General features: G+C 42.2%; 1 protein-coding gene across 10 annotated transcripts in view; it reads left to right on the top strand.

Moving 5' to 3' along the window:
• Positions 1 to 21511, top strand: part of ITGA9 (integrin subunit alpha 9) — a 236284-nt gene that overhangs the window by 37228 nt on the left and 177545 nt on the right. For all 10 annotated transcript variants that reach the window (XR_010883442.1, XR_010883443.1, XM_067291286.1 and 7 more), the window contains exons 8-15: positions 297 to 365; positions 3403 to 3540; positions 6137 to 6242; positions 7757 to 7851; positions 10921 to 11011; positions 11538 to 11583; positions 14461 to 14615; positions 21159 to 21319. Coding sequence is in view for 8 of the 10 variants with exons in the window: in XM_067291286.1 (XP_067147387.1) it covers positions 297 to 365; positions 3403 to 3540; positions 6137 to 6242; positions 7757 to 7851; positions 10921 to 11011; positions 11538 to 11583; positions 14461 to 14615; positions 21159 to 21319 (861 nt within the window). In the remaining 2 variants the exon portion in view is untranslated. The remainder of the gene's footprint in view (positions 1 to 296; positions 366 to 3402; positions 3541 to 6136; positions 6243 to 7756; positions 7852 to 10920; positions 11012 to 11537; positions 11584 to 14460; positions 14616 to 21158; positions 21320 to 21511) is intronic.

Raw genomic sequence — 21511 nt, 5'->3', positions numbered from 1 at the left:
TTTCTCATTCTAATTTACAGATTGTTTCAGACAGAAACAGCGCAAATGCATTTACTGGCCTCCTAGCAAAGGTCAGAGCAGAAATTCCTAAAGCATCCTGATGTTTGCCGTGCAGCATGTGCGGGCTGCGTCTTTGAGAAGGGAAGGTTGGCCAAGGGCTCTGGGGCAGCGTTATGCCTATTATGCCAGTGATCGTGATGCAGATATACCCAGAAAGCACTGATGCTGTGTCATTATGTGTTTTGTAGTTAGTATTGGTAAGTATTGGTTAACTTTTTTCTTTTCTCACTTTTCAGGTTTATATTTTTAGAACGGACAGACAGTCGGGCTCTTTAATAAAGATTTTTCAGGCTTCAGGAAAAAAGGTGAGTTTTTTTAGTGAGCGCATTTTCATTCTGTGGGGAGGAGAGAAGGGGAAATCTTGGAGCATCACTTTTAATCCACTGCTTCATGACTTGTCAAGCTAATTCTAAACCTGTTGTACAGACCAGCCGTAGTTGGCTGGTTACACAGACTCCCACTCCGTTTTTTCTCTGCTCTGGGGTGATACTAGAGTTAAGCTGTTTTGTTGAGGAGCAGCTTCATTGCCTTTAGAGGGAATGATTTTTCCCCTCTTCCTGTCATGAATCAGTCCTGCATGTTGCACTTAGGAATGGTGCCTTAGAGCTGGTTTAAAAAAAAAAAAAAATCACAAAATTTAGTGGATTCTGGTGAATTCCAGCTCCCCTGTGAAGAGTTGTTTGAGTGGGAAATGGCCTGTGTGGCCACTTAGGATTTCCCCCTCTCCCTGGAAAACAAAATGGACAGTAGGTCTAGCTGTAGATAACAACAAAAGATGATTTATTTGGGAATAGCACTCTGAGGAGAAGATAGTCCCTTCCTGACACAGAAGGCCGAGGAGAAATTGTCTGTGTTCTCCTGGAGCGAGAGGAAATCCAGAAGAGAAAAGTTGCTGTGGGGTCTGGCTCTGGCTCTAGCAAGAGCTGGCACCCTCCCAAGGATCTAAAGCGTCTGCCTGTATCGTCGTGTTGGGGCTGTTAGCAAGTTCCCCCCCACCCAAAAGAGAGTTGCACTCTTTCAACACTCTTGAGAAGTTGGGGTAGATGAAAGTTGCAAGGACACGTAGCTGGATGCTGTGACTTGTGTTTTAGGGTCTCTCCACAATTTATCTTGCTCTGCAGTAGCAGAATCGCAGACCTTTTGAAAGGAAAAGACTTCCCAGCTCAGCCAGGGCATCTCCTGTGTTCGATTGCTTCCTGTTCATTTTTTTCCCCATTGACTTTTAAATGGCCCTGAGGATGTGCTCTGGGAGAATGATTCCTCAACCTAATAAACAGAACTATCAGGAAGTTTCCAGGTTTCAGCCAAAGACTTTCCCTTTTAAATTTAATTGCGCTATTCTTATTTCTGACTTAATTACTTAAGTGTTTACATCCTTTGTATACTTCTAGATTGTCACCTCCTTCTTCCCCAGTAGTGTCTGTCTTCTACAGATTCTGTAAAATCCAAACTAGAATTTATTTTGAGAGAAGCTCATCCTAAATCACCCTTTCTCTGTTTTATGGTTGAAATATAACCAGACGTGCTCAGCAGTGAGCATTGCTTGGAAATGAGCTCTCACAAAACCCCATGTGAAAGTTCATTGCTGTGACATTCTTGCTACAGAGGCATTAAAAGCAGCAGTTTCTTCCGTCTCTTTTTCTTGAGAGGGACTGAACAAGGATATCAAATGCAGGGGGGAAAAAAAATGCAATGCCATGTTCCAAATGTTAAGTGCACAAACTTCAGGTTCTCACAGTACCGTGAGCTCATCCATACTGCAGATGTATGATGTTGCAGTTAGGTAAATAACAGTCTTTCCCTGAAAACTGCCTGAATTCGTAGTGATATGTTTTTAAGAACTTTCACTCCTTACCCATGAGAATTTTATTTTAAAACACTAGTGGATTAAAAAGAATAAACAAATAAAAAATCCACAAGGGGACTTAAGCTACAAAATAATTAGAATCAAATGGTATTTGAGGTCTGACCTTAAACCCACACAGACACAAAAATCTGAATTATAAACTGAAACTCTATCTTTAACTTACCCCACTATATATATTTAGCAACTTTTAAATCTTACAGACAGTGAAGAACAGAGACGCTTCTGCCCATCTCCTAGCAGTCCCCATAGCCCTGGCTCATGCATCCTAACCTATCAAATGGGTAATGCTGTGTGAACAGAGACCAGAAATGAGAAATGTAAAAATATGCAACAAATGTGTGATTCATTCACACAACCTAAATAATTATTTTGTACCCTCAGTTTTTTTCCTGCTATCTAAACAGCTTTCAATCTCAAATATGAAGGGGTATCTCTTAAATTTTTCTTTAGCAATTGCTTTTAATTTGAGACTATGGTTAATAACTGCTCTCAAAATGTGGTGGGTGAAGAAGAATTATGCCTTTTTTTCTTTTAGAGTTTGTGTTGTGGTACCTTAACAGAAGTGGATGAAATAAGACTAGAATATCATTCTTGTTTTTGGTCATCTTTTTGTGTTTAAATGTGTTTTTGATGTGGATGCCAGTTAGGAGATGGTTCCTATTTAATGTTAACCAGTATCAAAACACATTTAATTATTTAATGAAATTAATTTTATTAATTTGTTAAATTTAAGCAATTTTTTTTTTTATCAAGCAGTAATAACTAAAGGTTGGATGTGGCTTAGCTTTTTCTGTATCAACTAAAGAATTTGTATTGAATTGAAAAGTCATCTTTTGTGCCAACTCACCTGACTGTATGTGAGAGGAGGTCAGGGAAGGGCTAAGGTCAGCCCATGACTAATACTTCCGTTTGAAGGTTACAGAGATACAGATATAGAGTGCGAGCACGTGCAAGGGGAAGAATATTCCACAGATGAGGGATGATTTTTAGATACCTCTTTTCTGGGAATATCTTAGAAAAAAAAAAAAGGGAGGGGCAGGGTATCCATGAACGTCTGAGCTACCTGACCCCGGGTCCCTTTGGAAGTCCTCCACTGGGCATGAATAATCATTAGATGAGGCTGAGAGTCTTGATTTGGGAAACTCATTTCAATCCTTCCTGGTTTGAAGCATTTGATAAGTGAAAGCTGCTCTAAGGAAGCTCTTTAAATGTCTCACTTCAGCGTGTCCCAGGGTGTAAGTGTTATTCTCCGTATAAACCATCCAAGCTAATGCACTGTTACAGTAAAGTGTTTAATTCTTGCCAGAAATATCCCCTAGGATTTCTCTGTAGGGCCGCTTTTGAGTGATAAAGCAGCAAGTCATCGTTTGAAATTACAAAAAAAAAGAAAAAAAAAAAAAAGAGCGAGCCTAAATGATTTCCTCCTGTGTGTGGGCAGATACTGAACGCTTTGTTGTGACTCGGCTTGGTTGCAGATGGGCTCTTACTTTGGCTCCTCCTTATGTGCAGTTGATCTGAACTCGGACGGACTTTCAGACCTGCTGGTCGGAGCACCTATGTTTTCCGAGATCAGGGACGAGGGGCAAGTCGCAGTCTATATCAACAGAGGCAATGTGAGTATGTACAGGAGATGAACTTGGAAGGCATGAGGACGTGGGTCCAGGTGGACTAACGCTCATGTTGCCCCAGCACTCCCTGGTGAAACTTGATGTCTCAAGTAGTGGCATTCTGGGTGTCTCTAGCAAAACATGAGGTCATGGAAAACTTGTCTGCTATCATGTTTTCCCAGACACCAGCCCACATTCATCACAGAGCTGTGAATCTTTCGAGGAGGTCTGGGAAAGTTTCTGGTTTTATGTTGAAACTTGGCGGTATTTGTGGCTTTATGTGGTTTGGATGCCAAAACCTAGTAAAGTCAGCGGCTTTGACTTGAGTTTTGCTTTGTGTTTTGGGTGGTTATTGGAAACTACAAATCGGAAAAAAAGCTGTGGAGATTTGGGAGCTCTTGTGAAGAGAAACCAAAGGTTAAATCTGTGCTATCTATACATTATGCCTTATATGAAAGCCTTTGATTCTTACCAGCTGAAACTGTTGGATTTCACGTGACCCAACAGCCATCTTGGAAAAGTCTGAACTTTCTTGCATCAGTAAAACAACATCATTATTATAGTGTATTTATAGGCAAACATGATTGTTTACTTTTATTTAATATTTGGGTCCAAAACCTGCTGTCTCAATGGGATTGTTGTTATAGGCTCTAATGAAATTGGTTTATCTCATCAGTATTTTGAGAACTTTTATGTAAGTGGTTTATTTCTGCATTCACCCAGAAGTCCTATAGACAGCATTTCAGAGACTTCAGAATTGCTTTTGGTGTAATTTTATCATCAATTATCAATACTACTTTAAACGAGTCTTATCTTTTTAGCTAGATCCACAGGTTATCCAGCATTTCATAGTGCAGTGTTGCTGTTAGGCTATCAAAATGGGGTCCAGAATGCCAGAGAGATAATAACCAACATTGCCTGCTTATGGTGTGAATGTACCTGAATTATTTGTTTTTACTGTGTAAAACAGTCAAGAAGCTAACAGGAATTTCTTTTACTCCTGCAGTAAGAGTTACATGCAGGAAGACTGGCAGGATTGTGGCCTTTCTTTTGGACACAGTTCTTTAAACCACAATTTTATTCTGCAAGCACTAGTACTTAAGAGGTCATTGCAATGGATCAGAGAAAAATGCATTATAATACAAGCCTGCATCATGACACTTGGTTTAATATGCTTACATTTTCCCCCTTCCTATGAGGACTGCAAAGAAATGAGTTGCACATACAAGCCTGCCTGATTCCTCTCTGTTGTGTTTCAATTTCATTATGTGGGATTTTCTTGAAGTCAGCAACTCCCTGCAGCCAAGAAAAAGATTTTATTACATGTTTCACAGGGCAGTTTACTCTTGTTCGCATAGGAAGCAAAAACAAAACAAAACCCTTGAGGTGGGTACAAAGTTGGGTTGCGTAACTAAATTTTGTTTTCTTGTGGAAATGTTGCTTCCCCCTTGAGGGAAGCCTGCAAGAAACTAAAGCTTATGTATCTGATCAGAAAGTGGGTGGGCAAGAAATACCAGATCCATATAAGGCTTCTCATGGCATATGAGTACAAAGCTACTTGTATTTTGAACTTTTCCCTGTCTCTTTATTTCATTAAATCTCTCTTCTTATTCTTCATTTCAGAAAACTTTTTTGGGGGGTTTGCTTTAATCTTTCTGTCCAGTGCTTAAAAAGTTTCAAATTGCCCAAATGTTCTCTGTTTAGGGGAAAATTCTCCTAAATTCACTGGGGTTTAGCAGAATAAGCCCTTACTGAGGGTTTCATTTGTCAGATGTAGTCTGCCAGTAAAGCAAGCCCTGGGCTGTTACACTTAGGGATCTGGAAACCTTCATCAGCTCACCAAGTCCCTGGTGACTATAAGCATTTTAGGTGCATCATCTGATCATTTGTGTCCTTTTTTTTTTTTAAAAAAAAATACCCGAAACTAAAAGACAAAAGAGTTTTCTTTTTAAAAATAAAAAAAAGTATCAGCCTAAACTTAATGCCACCAATCCTTAAAAAAGGCTGTTCAGTTAAAGCTGAGCACTGTCGAATGTCATGTGTTAGTAATGCTGAGAAATAGGCATCACTAAGGGCTTTTTAGAAAAGAGAGAATAAATTCTTGTTTCAGTGGATTCTTGTACCTTTCTTTCCTTTAGTACTAAATCCCCCAAAGTCGCTCTCTACTAAAATTATCACTCTCAGGCAGTTTGTCTGTTTACCCGTTTGCCTAGAGTTGGGAGCCTTCAGATCCTTGGCTCACTGACCTCGCCTCTTGTGGAGGTTTCTGTTTAGCCTGGCTGCTTGCATTGGAAATGCCACTTGTGCCTGTTGAGTGTGCCCTGAGAGACCCAAACCACCGTTGGAGTTGATTACGTTGTTTTTTTGTTTTTTTGTTTTTTTTTTTTAACCCTTTTGACTTACAATACACAAGTAATTTGTGTTCACTGGGACTTCAGTGGTAGGGCAAAAGTCAGGCTGCAGCTCTGCCCCAGGTGTTTCCTGAAATATATATATATATATATGTTGTGAGTGTGTGCATGGGGGGTTCCCATGAAGAGGCCTCATGTACTTCAGGGCTCACTGTGTTTTTTCTGAGCCTGTTTTATTTCCTGTTTGCTAGGGAGTCCTGGAAGAGCAGCTGGTTCTGGCTGGTGACAGTGCCTACAACGCGCACTTTGGGGAGAGCATGGCCTCCCTTGGCGATATCGATGATGACGGGTTCCCAGGTTGGTGCGTTTTCCTTGTGGCGCATCTCTCTAACAGGCTTGGGCTTAAAGCAGAACTTGTTGACAGGGCCGGCAGCGCTGCTGGTCTCCTCTGTGCTGGCAGCTCTGGGTCACTGTTGGCCGGTCCCGTGTGACATTGTTCCTGTGGACCCGGCCAACAGCTGGACTTCGGCCAAGGAGAGCCACGCTTACGTGTGGTTTGTCTGCTAGAGCCTTTTGTAGCTGATTGTGCCTGGTGTGTGTTTAATTGACTTCCATACAAGTTGTACCTGACTTTCTCGTTAATTCTGGTTTGCTTCCTTGCTGTTACATTTTCTTCTCTTTTTGTATGGTTCATGAAAGGCTTTAAATTCCCACTGCCCAAACAGAAGAGAAATGTATGTCTGGCCTTTTCTTCTTTCCTGCTTCCTTATGTCTTCAAGCCTTTCCAGCTTTATTGGCACAATTATGCTTCTTATCATAAAGCATAATTAAGAAGTAGCCTCTTACTACTCCTGTTGCATACTCTATTAATAATCTCTCTCCTTTGCTTTATTATACCCCTAATCCTTTCACGGGCCATTTGGCTTGAGGCCCCGTGCTGTGATAACAACAGGTGAGAGGGAAGTGTTGACACTGGCACCTTTTCTGCCCCCATTTCTGGCAGCGCAGATTAAGGACTTTGGAACGAGGGCTGATTTACTTTGTGCATGTGCCTCGATTTATTTCTTCCAAGGCACTCAGGGTGCAGTTTTACATCATGCCTAATCCAATGTCACTGCAGGTTGCCATCACAAGTGATGGGAGAGTTCTTCCTCTGAGGTGGTGCATGCATACTGGTTGCTTCTTGTGGGTCAGATCTGGTGATCAAGAGGCTGCAGAGTGAATTGGACCTGTCTGTGGGTGTGAAGCCACCAGGAAGAATTTACTTTTAGCAGCTGTGTAATCACTAGATCCAACAAGGAGAGGAGAATGGGAGATGGGATTGTTCTTTCTGCAGTGGTTTGCAGTTAGATTGGATCAAACGTAATTTGAAATGGCATCCTCAGTAGCCTTTTTTTCTACCTTCCTATCCATTTAATGTAGCCAACTTATTTTGGAACCCAGGGTTTTCAAGCGCACTTATCATTGTGCTACAGTAAATCTGTTTTGCCAATGGTATCTTGATTGACAAAGCAGACGTTCCCCTGGGATGAGGATTTTGATACAAAAGAGTTTAAAATAGTCCTTTTGAGCATGACTGTTGGTTAATGAACACACATTTTCATAACAAAATCACATGTTTCTGATTAGGCGCACACACACAGCCGCATGCATGTACAAATTCATATACACTTGCATATTTTTTTAATTTATTTTAGCGTGAGCTCTTCATTAAATCAAACAAGTTTTTCTAGCCAGGCTGACATGAGCAACGTGCTGATCATCATCATCATGGTGAGCTGTCTTCCTATGGATAGCTGGCATGTAAAATTGAGGAAAAGTGGAGTAGTGGAACGGATTGTGAAATGTTTGTAATCTCTACTGTTTTACAGATGTTGCCATTGGGGCACCTAAAGAGGACAACTACATAGGAGCAGTGTATATTTATCATGGAGATGCCAATGGTATTGTCCCTCAGTACTCTATGGTACGTGATGCTGTGTTTTGTGATACACCTGTGTGAAATCACTCGCCTGGGGCCTGCAGAAGTAAACCAAATTTAGGGGTAAAACACAACGATGGGATTTTTCTGAACCTTGTCTTCCACTGTAAGTGGCATTTCCAAAGTGAATCCCTTTATAGGTAGCCTCGTGCAATTCAAAGACCACATCCTTTTCTCAGTCACAGTTCGCAGACGGCTTCTCCCAAAGCTTGCCCATATCCACACTAGGAGGTCAAATTATGTTAGTTAAGAGATATTTTTCCCCATCTTTTGTTACAGTTAACAGCTGTGGCTTCCTCCTTGGTGCAAGTGGAGTCTTGGGGCTTGAATGCCAGCTCTTGGAGACAGTAGTGCTGCAGAGGATGAAGGAAAACCGGTGGAGGGTACAAATTGCGGAAAGACTAGCAGATAATTAGGAGGCTGCCCTTTCTTCCCACAGAAGCAGGGATAGTGAGAAGGAAGGGGCGCTAAGTTTCTCTTCTGTTCCCTGCAGAAACCTCTTTACCCAGCTTTGTTGGACCTCTCCTTCCAATATAATAATATATCACATTGCAGTGTTGGGCTACCATTTCCTGACCGTTATTATGAAATAAAAACTAGGCTGGTATATGCTAGAGAGTCTTGTGCAGAGCCCTTGATATGATGCAGTGAAATTTAGCCACAGTAGCCAGGCGATAGAGAAGACAAATTCATACTCATGCTGCCCAGCGTGTGTCCCCTAGTCTCTGTCTAGCACATTTCTTTTCTTCAGAGCCTGATTCCTCCCTCCTTCCCTCCATGTGTTTGAAGTTTGCACTGTTTTGTTTTGTTGCTGGGTGGGATCCTTTGCAATAAATCAGTTTAAGCAGAATTAAAGAGTTTAGTGGTTATATTGGAGACTCTTGTAACAGACCACAGAAGATTAGTCCTTCTTCTTCTTACCATGTCTATGCCATGAACTACTTTTTAGAAAAGGCAGTTAAATGCCTCTTCTACTTCTAAAATGCACTGATTAGCGGTATTTGGAAAACTCTGTCCTTTTCTTGCTGAGAGCCACTGGTCAGGAGTGTTTTCTCTGGCTTTTTAAAACCTTGGGGATTTCCAGCTCCTGCTGAAAAGGATCAGATTTTTTTTTTCTTTCCATTTCATGGAGAGAATTTACCATTTTATAAAGAGGCCAGATTAGCAGCATGGCAAGCGAAACGTCCCGCTTGCTCTCTCTACCTCCCCTGGGAGCGAGGCCAGCAGACACAGCGCGTGGGACCTATGGGACAGAGCGCAGGTCGAGAGGGTGGCAGGATACCCTGGTCATTCAATCTTGACGTCATTCCCATCCTTACCTTGTGTCCTGAAGCACCTAGGGGTGGCACCGCTTATGGGCAGCGCTTTGATGCTTTTTCCTAGTATCTGCTGCAGGGCAGTGAGCATGCCACCGATTCATTTCCCACAGACAACACTGTGCAACAACTTCAGCTCTTTACCTGCTTGCCCTGAATTTGAACCTAGAGGTGAAAGACTTTTTGTATCTTATTACTATACCCCTCAGCCATCTTAATGCCCTGGATTTCCTTTTTTAAATAAGCTGAGAGGTACAGGCCTGCAAGGTATATGTTTTCACTAATTTTTATACATACATATTTAGCTTTTCCCCCTTTATTCATTTAAATAGCTGATGAGTGTTGTTGCTGCACATCCCCAGAGCAGCTTTAGTAGTGGCTGTGAGCAGAAGCAGCTTAATTGGCTTGCAACATTAAGTAAGTGCGAAATAAATACCGTCTGACTAGGCTTTGTGGCCTGCTGTTTTCAGTCATGGCACTTAAAAGCAGAACAGCGTTATACCTCTGCCTCTTAGACCGTAATAGCCTGCAGATGTCTGCTGGGACGTTTGTAGGTAAGATTTACCACCCTAACTGGGACTCCCCCCCAAAAAATGTATTTGCATTCCCTGATGCAAATGTGAAGTGGGGAGGAAGTTACTTCCGGTTGTCTTAATCTTATCTGCCCTTGCATAGAAAAATGGAGTTCTGTACACTGCAGAGCACTGATTTCCCTTTAAACTGGCTGTCAAGACTGCAGGATATCTTTCTTCCACTCAACTGGTCTTTTCTTTTTTTTTTTTTTTTTTTAATTTCTAAATTTCCTGTCTGACTTTTTGTCAAATATTAATGACTTTTAATGGTTGGGCCAAGAAAAGCTGGTAACATGTCACAGACTGTGAAGCACCACCGACAGGCTAGGGATTATTTACTGGAGTAGGTTTCTTTTTGTCTTTAAACATCTTCCCTCAGATCCTAGTTTGAATTCAGGTCTTGCAGTGGTGGGATGACATAATGAGTAAGAGCTGGGAGACATCAGATTGCTGTAGAAAATGAGATTTTGATATATTAATTTGCTTCAGACAAAAGCATTTACAATTCAAACCATCTAGAGAAAGTTTTTGTGTTAGTAATTAAAAAAAAAAGCTATGTTAGAAGCTAATTAATCTCTGGGTTGGGGAGACAGAAATGAGATACAGCTTCCACACTGACACAAAATACTTTATAATTGCTGATGAAAAACAGAATTTCCATGTGGAGATGAAAATAATCATTTTGACTTTGAGTATGTTGGCAAACTTTGTGAAAAGAAGTTTTCACGCAGGATTTTCTGTTCCATTTAATCACTAATTTTCTTAAGATGTAGGATAAAACCTCTATTTACCTAAATGGAGGCAATGCAAAAAAAAAAAAAAAGAAAAAAAACTCAAGAGCACACTTAAATTTCCATTTTTCTTTTTCCTGTAAGAAGTCTACATAATGTGCTTTTTATTTTGCTTGGGTCCTCATATGAGTTGTAATGTGGGTGTGTTTGTTAATCTAAGTCAGCTCTGGCCGCCTTCTGGTCCGGGGCAGAAGCTCTGCATGCCGGGAGCAGCGTTCCCGCACGGGACTGTGTGGGCAAAGTGTGGGACTGCAGAGGTGCAGGGCTCCCAGCACACCGAAAGGAGCCCCAGTGACTTGAAAATCAGGCTCAAAAGTTTTATCAGAGGCTTCTTTGTGTAACCAACTAATTCGCCTTGCCTATTTTCTGTTGCAGAAGCTGTCTGGGCAGACGATAAGCCCGACACTGCGGATGTTTGGCCAGTCCATATCGGGGGGAGTCGATATGGACGGTAATGGTTATCCAGGTGCGTTTGCTGTTCTGATAACAACAGGGAAACGGAGCAGCAGACTCAGAAAACAGCAGACCACGTCGCTGATTAAGGTTCCCTCGGTTACAGGAGGCTGTGTGTGTGGTCTGCCCTTTTCTCTCTGTTATCCAAAGCTCCCAATAAGAATTTGAGCTGGTTCTTTGATTCGGGTGCTGGGGCAATCATAGCAAAAGATTGAGGTAGACAACAGAGAATACTAGTATCCTGCCAAGGTAGTAAGTTGCTTGGAAGCTGCTCAGTCTTAATGATAAACTTAAAAAAACAAAAACAAACAATAATATAGTAGTAATAATAAAGAAGATAATGAGGTAGAAGTGGGCTAACTTCACAAACGCAATCCTGCACTCAAAAATACTTTTGACATATTAATGTTTTAAGGGATCAACTGATTTCAGTCAGAAAAATCTGAAATTACTCTGTAATATACCAACTGGTATGAGAGAACTGAATTCTGTGCCTGTCAGACTCCATTGTAACTGTTTAAACATTACAAAAATTTCAGATATGACTGTTGGAGCCTTCTTGTCAGACAATGTGGTACTTCTAAGGTGAGATCGATGTCTTTTTCCTCCACTGTTGTTTTCCCTTTGTGTCTGTTTTCTCTTTATATGGTATGTGGTCTAAGCCTTCCACCACTAAAATTTTCTCCCTGGTTTATTGTGGTCAGAACAAACAAGCTGGATTACTTTTTAAGCAGAATGTTAGGGATGAACAGTTTCAGAGAACATATAATCTAATTTAAACAGCATAGTAAGGGTTGACAATATCAAGACTATGAAGAAAATAAAGGTTTAGAGCCAAAAGGAGATATGTATTGCATCTCAGTGCCCCCTTTAAAAAGGTTATTGTTTACAAAAAGCTTTTTGAATTCATGAGAAGATTTTTTGTTTGTTTGTTTGTTTTTACTGGTTCTTACGTTTACATAAAGTAAACAAATTATGATTTAAGGGAATGAAGCTGAGCAAAAAGCCAGCTGTATACGATGCCAGAACGTAATTCTACAAGTTATGGAATGCATAATGAAATAAGAGCCTTCAAGGAAATGAAATATGGAGGTGTTTTCAATACACCCAGGATCTGGGCTACTGTTTCCAATGTGTAAGTGATGTGCAATTGCTTGTTTCATGTCTGATGGAGAGAGGTGTGATGGCTTGGTAGATCAAATTACAAAGGTTAGGGTAGGTTTGGGACTGATGCTCACAGCCCTGGGGAAGAGAATAGGAAGTTTTAATTTTGCTGGTAGCTCCATTGTTGCACTTGTTAATATTTAATGGTAAAATCCTGTCAATAGCTAGATGTCACTAGGGACTTCTGCATCTTAATGGAAGTTATAGGGATGTAGCGAGACTGGCGAGACAAATGCTTAAGTTGCAGAACAAATGTGCCAACCTGTATTCTGTTAAGGGCAGGGAAAACTTTTTTTTTTTTAAATGGAAAAAGAGAGAAAGAAATGCTCTTGATGATCATCGTGGCAGGTGGTCAAGCCTTGCAAAGACATTTCTCTCCCATTGCCATGCAAGCAGCTGTGCTCCGGGTGAGACTCGCAGCCCTGCTTCTCAGGAGCAGCTCAAAACCCCTCCGACGGTTTCTCCTGCATTGTTATTACTTGCAGGGCGGAAAAAAGGGGACTCTGAAAGGTTTCTTGTGATGTTTAAAATAATGTATATCACAACAGCAGGGTAACCTGAATCCACGTGTTCATTCACTGCTTGTTTCTGTGGAGATTGGTGCTTTGTGGACCGACTTTATGGCCAGCCTGATTAATTGCAGCTACTGCCAGTTAGGGAGTGTGTTGCTCTTGCTGTTTAGATTCAGATTAGGATAAAGAAAGCAGCTTCCCCCCCCCCTTTTTTTTTTCCCCCCCTCACCCCTTCAGAAATTTTTGTGAAGTCCTTTGGCCAAAACCAGCAAGTGTTTTGCCAAGTGATGTTAAAGGCTTTTGTGGAAGCCGCCGTGACTTGGGGCGGATGGTAGTTGCAATATTGCTCACGTGTGTGTATAGCTGTTTGACAAATGCATTGTTTTTTTCCAGTGAATAACCAAGAATGTTAACCTTAAGGAAAAATCAGACAGTGCATCATAGCTGGAGAAATATTTTTTTTTTCTATATCAATTATAGCATTTATTCTTTCATGTCTCCCCAAGAATTTGGAAAGAGGTTTCTTCCACAGTGTGAAATGATCCTAGGAAGCTCATTCTTTTTCCTGCTTTTTCCTTTTTCTTCCCCCTTTTTTACCCCTTTACTGTATATATTTCTAGGGGTGGCATTTGTCTTCATCCTTCATCTTGAAAGGCTAACTTGCACTGTTGTTTTAGGCTGCGGTAAGAGAGACTGAGCAGCTGTCTCGGAGACTGCTGTTAATCTTATTCCAGTTGATACGAATTAGTTGTAACCACAATCCCCGCTCTCTTCTTCCCCATCTTCCCCCACCTCCAAATTAAGTGGCGTTTGGAGAGTGAGTCCTGAAGTGGTTTGCTTACACAGTCTGGCTCTGGGTGGCTGCTGGAGCTACTTTAGAAACGAATCTGCTGGTCGCTGCACATTTTTTACTATTCAAGTTGGTTTTGAAAGAGCGTGTTCACCCCGAACACGTACGGAATTGAGGCCATGAAGAATAATAACACTTGGTGAATTCTTGGGCTGGGATCCTGTGCTAGCACGGCTCAGGCAGCCTGGATTTCCCAGCTGCGTCTCTCAGGCTCTCTGCACTCGGGTGTCACGTGGTGGGAGACCTGCTGCAGCCCTGCTGGCCCTCTGCTTTTATTTGCCGGGCACCGGGTAACTCTCAAAACGGGGTTCTGCAAAGGCAAAAGAGTATTCAACTCAGCGTCAGGAGGGAATTAACCAAGTGTTCCCTCTTCTAGAAAACATGACCGTGGTGTCTGTTGTCCCTCTTACACTGCAAGAAAAATTACATGTGAATTCATCTCTTACCCCTATGCACCCTCCTTGACTGTCAGTTCACAAATTCAGCTGTTTCTGTGGTAATATCAAGGTCTCTGCTTACCCTTCCCTAACCATTCAGGCCCCTTAGCTAGCAATCGCACTGGCATGAGGTTGTTGTCTTTCTTTGCTAAAGTGCTGTTTTTATTATCCTCTCCAGTCATCAGACTTTGTGCATCTTTTGCTGGAGACGATTATTTATTATCAGTTTTACCAGATACCTGCCTGCAGTCTAAATATCTGACCATTGTTTAGTAACTTCAAGCTAATACTGAATTTTTTTTTTTTTTTTTCTTCAATCATACACTACTTGTCCTTGCTGGTTAGGTAAAGTGCTTAATTGTCTTAAAGTTCATATGCTTTCTTTTATTTTTAATGCCTGCTTGAAACTGTGCAGTTTACTGAATTATTTTTATTTCCCTTTGACTGAGAAACTTCCCCCTGATTTGTCACTAAATTCCACTTCTTTCTCAATCTCCAGATCTAGGCCTGTCATTACCATGGACATTTCTATCTTCCTGCCAGCATCCATCAACATCACAGCTCCTCAGTGCCATGACGGCTTGCAGCCGGTGAACTGCCTCAATGTCACAGCATGCTTTCACTTCAGTGGCAAGCATGTTCCTGGAGAAATAGGTAATGTACCTTCACCAACCCAGGGCGTGGGCATACCAACAAGTATGGTTTTAAAATTGCCTAGCAAATGACAGCGTACATAGGACATTCCACCCATCCTCCTCCAAGAGCTTTCTTTTCCCTAGGTTGCAGGGCCTACAGTATTTGGATTTTAAGTGAGACAATTAAGGAGGAAACAGGCTTCTTGCTTACTCTGTCTGAGTGGGAAGAGAGGAAGGACTAGAAGCTGCTTGTTGGGATTGCTCTCACTGTTGCCTATATAGCTCAAAGAAATGGAGCTGCTCAAATTTGAGTTTCCTCTTGATTCTAATTGATAGGTGCAACTGTGACTTCGGGTTCTGGTTTTGCACTTTTTCCTTCCTGTAAACTCTGAGGAACTCTCAGCAGACAAGTGTCTACTTTGGTAAAGTGTCTTTTTGTACTGCTTGCTACTCAGTCAGTTAGAAAACTCTTAGCTCTAGGTGCTCCAGGACTGTTGATTCCTTTCTGAAAATCGGTTTAGTCTACTGAATTTCTAGGTTTTCTTATGTTCCTGGGGGCACTGTTTAAAATGTTTCCTTTGCTTTAATTTCATATCTCTTGACCTGTGGCTAAGAAATGAGCTGCCTTTTTCTCATTTTAAATATAATTTCCTCCATTTTTGGAAAAGACCTTGCTTCATCATGACTTGTAAGAGCTGGCTGAATTGCCTTGCTTTGTCATGCAGACTGAACCCTTGGTGATCAATGTTGTGGTGAAAGCAGATGTGCATCTTCTTTGGCAAGTAACATCCATCTCATTGCAGAGAATTTTTTTACTATTAAGTAGATGATTATAAAACTTCCAACCATTGTCCTTTTATACAATGCCTTTAGGAAAGCAATTTATATTGAAAACATTGCAGCCAGAATTATCTAACTGTGTAAAAACCCTTGGGGGTATGATTTGGATACGGTATCTCAAATAAGGTTTCAGTTTCAGTTTGTACTCTAACAGTCAATCCATTTTAATTATGTCCTAGTTGCAGAGTATCAATAAACAAAGCATGGAACAGTTCATGGAAATACTGCAACTGCTCTTCTCTTGCATGGTTAAATGTGGAAAAAGTAGAGTATTCCTCTAAATACATCACTGTCCAGTTGGGGCACTGAAAGGAGTAAGGAGGTGTTAATTTGCTGTGTCAAAGTTTTGTGACAGTGGCTTTGAGGTTGCCTCAGCTTCAGATGCCTGGGAACAATTTGATAGACAGTGAGAACATAGTGCTTTTTTGAAAATGCAGCTCCCTTAAGACTGCTCAGTTTGGATGCTCAGAACTGCTGGTTACTGGTGAAAATCTGGGCCATTGCCATTACTTTTGGCCAGCTGAAGTTGGTCACCTACTACAAAATACTTAGAAAATAACTGAACATGCAGGCAGTGTTCTTCTATGGCAAATGTGTGTCTAAAATGTTTATTTGAATATGTGATTATTTATTTCATTAACTGACATGTAAAGGAAAGCTGTCTTCATCTTGCAGTGCCTGACATTTATATATAAAACCTTTCTGCCGCCCCAGTGCTAGCTGCATACTGTTGGTCATGTAACAGCTATCAGACGATCTGTGTTTATTGATATTACTTGATGCTGCCAGTGGCAGTATGATTCCCATCCTTCTTGTGGACACTTTTTGCAGACTACCATCTTCAGAAGTCTCAATTTATAGCTGAAACGGTTGTGTCTGAACAAACAAGTGAAGCATGTGCTTCACGCTGGTTGGCAGTTGTTGTTGGACCCTTCGCTCTGTCTCAGTGCATATTAGAGAGCTGAGTTTCTAGTTGTACGTCCACTAACAGAGGCAACCTCAGTTGTGGTACCTTTTGGATGTGTGAGAAATAAGGCGTTTTAGTTTTAACTTTTTAACCTCAGGGTCTCGCTCAGGCTGCCCCTCCCTTACTTGAGGGGCTGCCATTATGTCTCCTCTGGGGTCTGTGTATTTGCAGAATGGTTCATGGCACGCTCTCCTTCTGCAACAGCTGCTTTTGCTTGCAGCACTTGCAAGGTGAGAAGGAACGGAAGCAGCTTTCCTGAGTAAGGCAAATATGTATGTATTACATACTTTGTTCTTTAAAAAAAATAAAAATAAAAAATCTTGAACTGGCAGGAAATGCTTAATCCTTCCCCTTGAGCTTCCTCTACAGTAGGAAATGGGTTGAATTTAGGTCTTATTTAGCTGCTGGCGTGCAGCATGTTTCCACAGCAGGTGGTGAGCTTGCAGGATAGACTCGCAATATTGATGAAGACATGACAACAAGGACTCTAGCCCATACTGGAAATAATGGTCAAAGCTTCCTCAGGGCCCTGTGTACATACTGTGGCTGAAACATGGACCACATCCCGCTCTGCTGCTATTCACTGCTGTGGCTCTCCTCTGTTGTGGACTGGACTAAGCATGTGTGTGCTGCAGCATCACCACAGTTTCGTTGTCCAGTAGTGTCTGATGCTTCATCTACCCCTGCCTACATTTAATGACGTGACGCCTTTAGCTTGGTAAGCATCAGGCTGAGCTACAGCTCAGGAGGAGCAGGGGTGAGAAGAAGGCCTCTCCTGGCCTGGGTGAGGCCCTTCTCTGTTCAATTTGTGCAGTTCTGGGTGACTAGAGCAAGAAAACGGAGGCTGCTGGTATCTCCCATGTATTAAGGACTATTACTGCATTCATCCCCACAGGAGAATGGAAATAAACTTGTGTCCACAATCTGGATAATTTCCTTTACAAAGAAAAGAAAATTTAAATGCCAGTGTAACAATTAGATGAATTGTAGTGGTTGTGAAAAGAAAGGGTTTTGGTTAGAGCTAGGCAGATGCATTAGAAACCTCTTCAAAGACCTTCCTCTGTACTCTTCGCTTTGGATGTGTATCATTTGTGCAGTGATCCATTGCTAGGGAACTCTGGATATCCCAAATTTTGTTGCCTGGAAGACTAACGCTTGATTTGGTATGGAATAACAGGTGGGTTGGAATTTTACTTGGGATATGTTTCTAGGACATACCTGACTTCTCCAAAACCTGACGAAAATGGACACTCCATTTCTTGCCTGTATCATGCCAGAGTTTGATGTGGGAGTGTTATTCCCGTCTCTCCTCATTCTTCCAGTCTCTTTGCTCGTAGGCCTGAATCAGTACTGCAGTCTGAATGCCGCAGAAACCGTGTTGCTGCAGGGATATGTTCTCCAGCATGTACCCAAGCAGCAGGGATGGCTTCCTATTGAGAAGCTAGGGGAAAACACTGTGAGAAAGGATTTGAAACAAAGTTTAAAGTAAGGGAAAAGAAAGCTGTTGGAGGAGGATGGGTGGAATGTCCTACGTACACTGTCATTTGCTAGGGCAATTTTAAAAATATTTTTGGTACTTAAGAATTTTCTTTGTAAGCAAAGTTCACGAATCATTTTATTCTCATGATTACTGTTAGAGAAGGCAAAGAGGTACCTTCCTCTGCTGGTGGCTTTTCCATATTGTTTAATAAGGAAATAATCTGTTTTCTCCCTGTTTTTTTTCCCCCCGCCCCAGAATCAGTGCTATAGCTACTAGTTTAACAAGCACTTACAGCTGTGTTCATTCCTGCTGAGTGCTTTGCCATGTGCTTCGGGTGCGCCGTAGCATCCTGGAGCGGGCCAGGAAAGGACTCGCTGCGGGGCTCGGGGTGCGTAACCCCGCCGTTAGCCCGGTCTGCTGCGGTATATATTTCGGCTCACGGGATACAGCGGTTCTGTTTCGCGTTTTCCTCACTCCTGTCCATGCCATGGCTGCCTTCAGCCCTGGGCAGCAGATGTGCCACTTGGGAAAGAAAATGCAGTATAAAATGCCTGCTGCCATCGACGCAGCAAGTGCATTGCTGGGGCGGTCAGGCACTGGCTGGAGTATCTTGCCTGCTCTGCCAGCTCATGCTCCTCTTGCAGAAAGGACAAAAACATCCCCAGACGGAGCTTTTAACGCTAGTTCTGGGAAAGGAATAGTCATTTAAAAAAACCCCAAAGCCCTTCATCTAAGCACATCGAATCCGTGGCGGAGTTTTGTTTTGATGATGTGAAAGTGGGTGGGCAGATCCCAATAAACATGTTTTCTAACCACATGTGTTTAAAGCTGCCTCGCACATCCTGGAGGCATTGCCTGCGAGAGTTAATTCGGTAGCGAAGCTCCTAGGGAGAGCCGAAACCAGCAGCGGGGCGAGGTTCGGCTGCTTGCCTGCCCACCCTGGCTGCTTTTTGGAAGCAATGAAGGAGAGGCAGGGGGGATTTAAAAAGAAAGAAAAAAAGAAAAGAAAAGAAAAAAACCCCTTACTCATGATATTTCAGTTTTTCCACTGATGTGACATCACTGGGTATAACATAGAAACAAGTTGTCAAAATAAAGCTTGGTGGGGGGGCGGGAGAGACGGGAACTGGACTGCGTGATGGAAAACATCCGCTGCCGGCTCAGGGAAGACGGTAGCTGGGATTTCTTCGCTTCGAGTCCTGGTGCGGGGCTCGCGGTCTCTGTGCCCTCCTGCAGCCAGGGCTCCCGTAGCATTAAGGAGACGCTGCCTTTCCTTGGGGGGCCTTAAAGGCGTCAGCGTGATGGCTGCCGAGCTGAGGCGGCTGAGTGCCGGGCGGGCTGTGCTGCGCCGGGTCCCTCCGGGGCCGGGGCTCATCTCTTCCTTTGAAGAGGGCTGCAGGTCTCGGCAGGGTGTTTTTTTACCCTCCCTGCCTACGCAGGGCCTGGGTTTGCTAGCAGATTTTCCTCTCTCTGGTCTCAGGATGCAGAGGCAGCTCTCGGCACGCGTGTGTGCATGTGAGGTCTTGACAGCGAAAAGGAGACAGTTGGGGATGGGTGTGGGAGCTGAGCACTCAAAACAAAAGAATTGTTTTAGAAGAGCCCGCTGGGATCTTAAAAACGGGCTAGACCCAACGTTATGTTTTAGGTGGTGCTGCTTGGTAGCATGGAGCAAACACCGCTACAGTGAGGATTTTAGGTGCTGAGCTGGCCAGAGGATGAAACCCTTTCAGGGCGTTATCTTGCTGACCAAGTTACTCTGCCAAAATACAAGCAAAAAAAAAAAAAAAAAAAAGTCCCTGCAGAGCCCTGTGATGGTCTTTAGGCCAAATCCTCAGTTGAGGTATTTGAGGTGTGTCTGTATGGCTGCTTTGTGTGAATTTGTGAATGTGTGTTTAATCAAAAAGCGCCGTATAGCAATCACAGTGAGGTCTGTCTGAGGTGAATTAAGGATGTTCACAGAAACTTGTGCACCAGATTTTGCAAGTGGCTGAATAGATTCTTTAAAGTAGCAGACCTTCAGTGAATAAATGATTGGAGGTGATACTGTTGACAACAGGATAATATTAGATCAGAATTTTTATCAGTACCCCCCCCCCAAAAAAAAAAAAAAGTGCTGAAATTTGGTATAAAAGACCTTGGTGCAAGACTATGCTAAGCTTACATCGATTGACTGTAAAACTCTAGCTTAAAGAGAATTGTCTACATTTATGGGGAGTATTTTATCTGGCATAAATCACTTTGGACTTAAATATAAATAAAAAAGCAGTAATTGCTGAGCATGCTATGTGTGTAATAGCCAGTACCAGCTGTGCAAATCCATGTGTGTCATGTGCAAGCTTATAAACTAATGAAGCCATTTATAAGTGGGCCATCTCATGGTACTCCCGTTATTGCTTTAATATCAGCTGAAATTAATACAGGCCATACCTGTACGAGTGAAAGGACCCCACAGCCTGTGTTTCGCTTTCCTGTAGATGGTAGCAAAATGAGTGTTCACACTTCTGTTGCACTTTCACAGCTTCTCTTGCTCGTGTTGCGTTTATCAAGAGAAAATGTATAATCAGCTTGGATTACTCAATCAGTAAGCAACTACTTAACATAACAAACGAGCTTTCTTTTGGACACAAATGCAAGCAGTCACAAATCAACTGATCTTGTTAAGCTACTGATTCTGTAGCACAGCCAGAAAAGAGGATTTACAGAGAGAGCTTGTTAGGCTCTGGGTATGTCTTCTATAAACTTCCAGGGATGCAATATCTAAAAGTGGGGTTATTGAGTGTGAGGCTTTGACCATAGTTAAGGCCTAAATGCTAGGAAGATTGCAAATCAACAAAAATAATTGTCAGGAAATGCCACATTCTGGTTGACATTTGCATAGTTTATGTTGTTTTAGAAGGAACACAAAGCTGAGTTTTGTTGTTGTTCACATTTTGTTTTTACCTTTCCTGCCAGGAAAATAGTTAAAGCATCTCTTGTTTTTTTGTTTTGTGTTACTTATTTATTTATTTAGTGTGCGTGTCTAGTGTGCCTGTTTCTACCCATAACTTCCTCCAGGAAGGGCTGGGGACCATAGCGACACAAAACTTGGGAGTATGTCAGTGATTAGGTTTGGTTGTGCGCAGTCACAGGAAACTCTGTGATTGATTGAAGTCCTGCAAGGGCTGACCCTTCAAGCGCACATGCCTCGGGGGTAATGTGCTCCTTTGGTAGGTCCCTAGAAGATAACTATTGTTAACTGGCATCCTTTGTTTTCTTCTTCTTCCTTTTCAAATCAGGTTTGAATTACAACTTGACTGCTGATGTGGCAAAGAAGGAAAAGAGCCAACAACCCAGAGTTTACTTTGTGACTTCTGGAGAGTCAGTGGGGCAGATCACAGAGAAGTTACAACTGTCGTATATGCAGGAAAAGTGCGAGCATTACCTAGCATACGTCAAGGTCAGTTCATTCCTGTCCTTATTTACCATTGGCCTCATTGCAATTTCTCCCACCCCTTTTTCTTTTTTTAAATATTCAGCCAATTAAAATGATGGTGTTTGACCTCAGATGCCCTTGGTTTTCCTGACAGGTAGAAGAAATTTTTTGGGTGGAGGCTCAGAACTTCTTTGCTCTGCATGACTTAAGTGTGTG

This window comes from Apteryx mantelli, chromosome 2, assembly GCF_036417845.1.
Source record: "Apteryx mantelli isolate bAptMan1 chromosome 2, bAptMan1.hap1, whole genome shotgun sequence".
Classification (NCBI taxonomy): domain Eukaryota; kingdom Metazoa; phylum Chordata; class Aves; order Apterygiformes; family Apterygidae; genus Apteryx; species Apteryx mantelli.
Note: the sequence above shows the minus strand (reverse complement) of the source record. Positions and strands in the feature narration are given on the sequence as shown.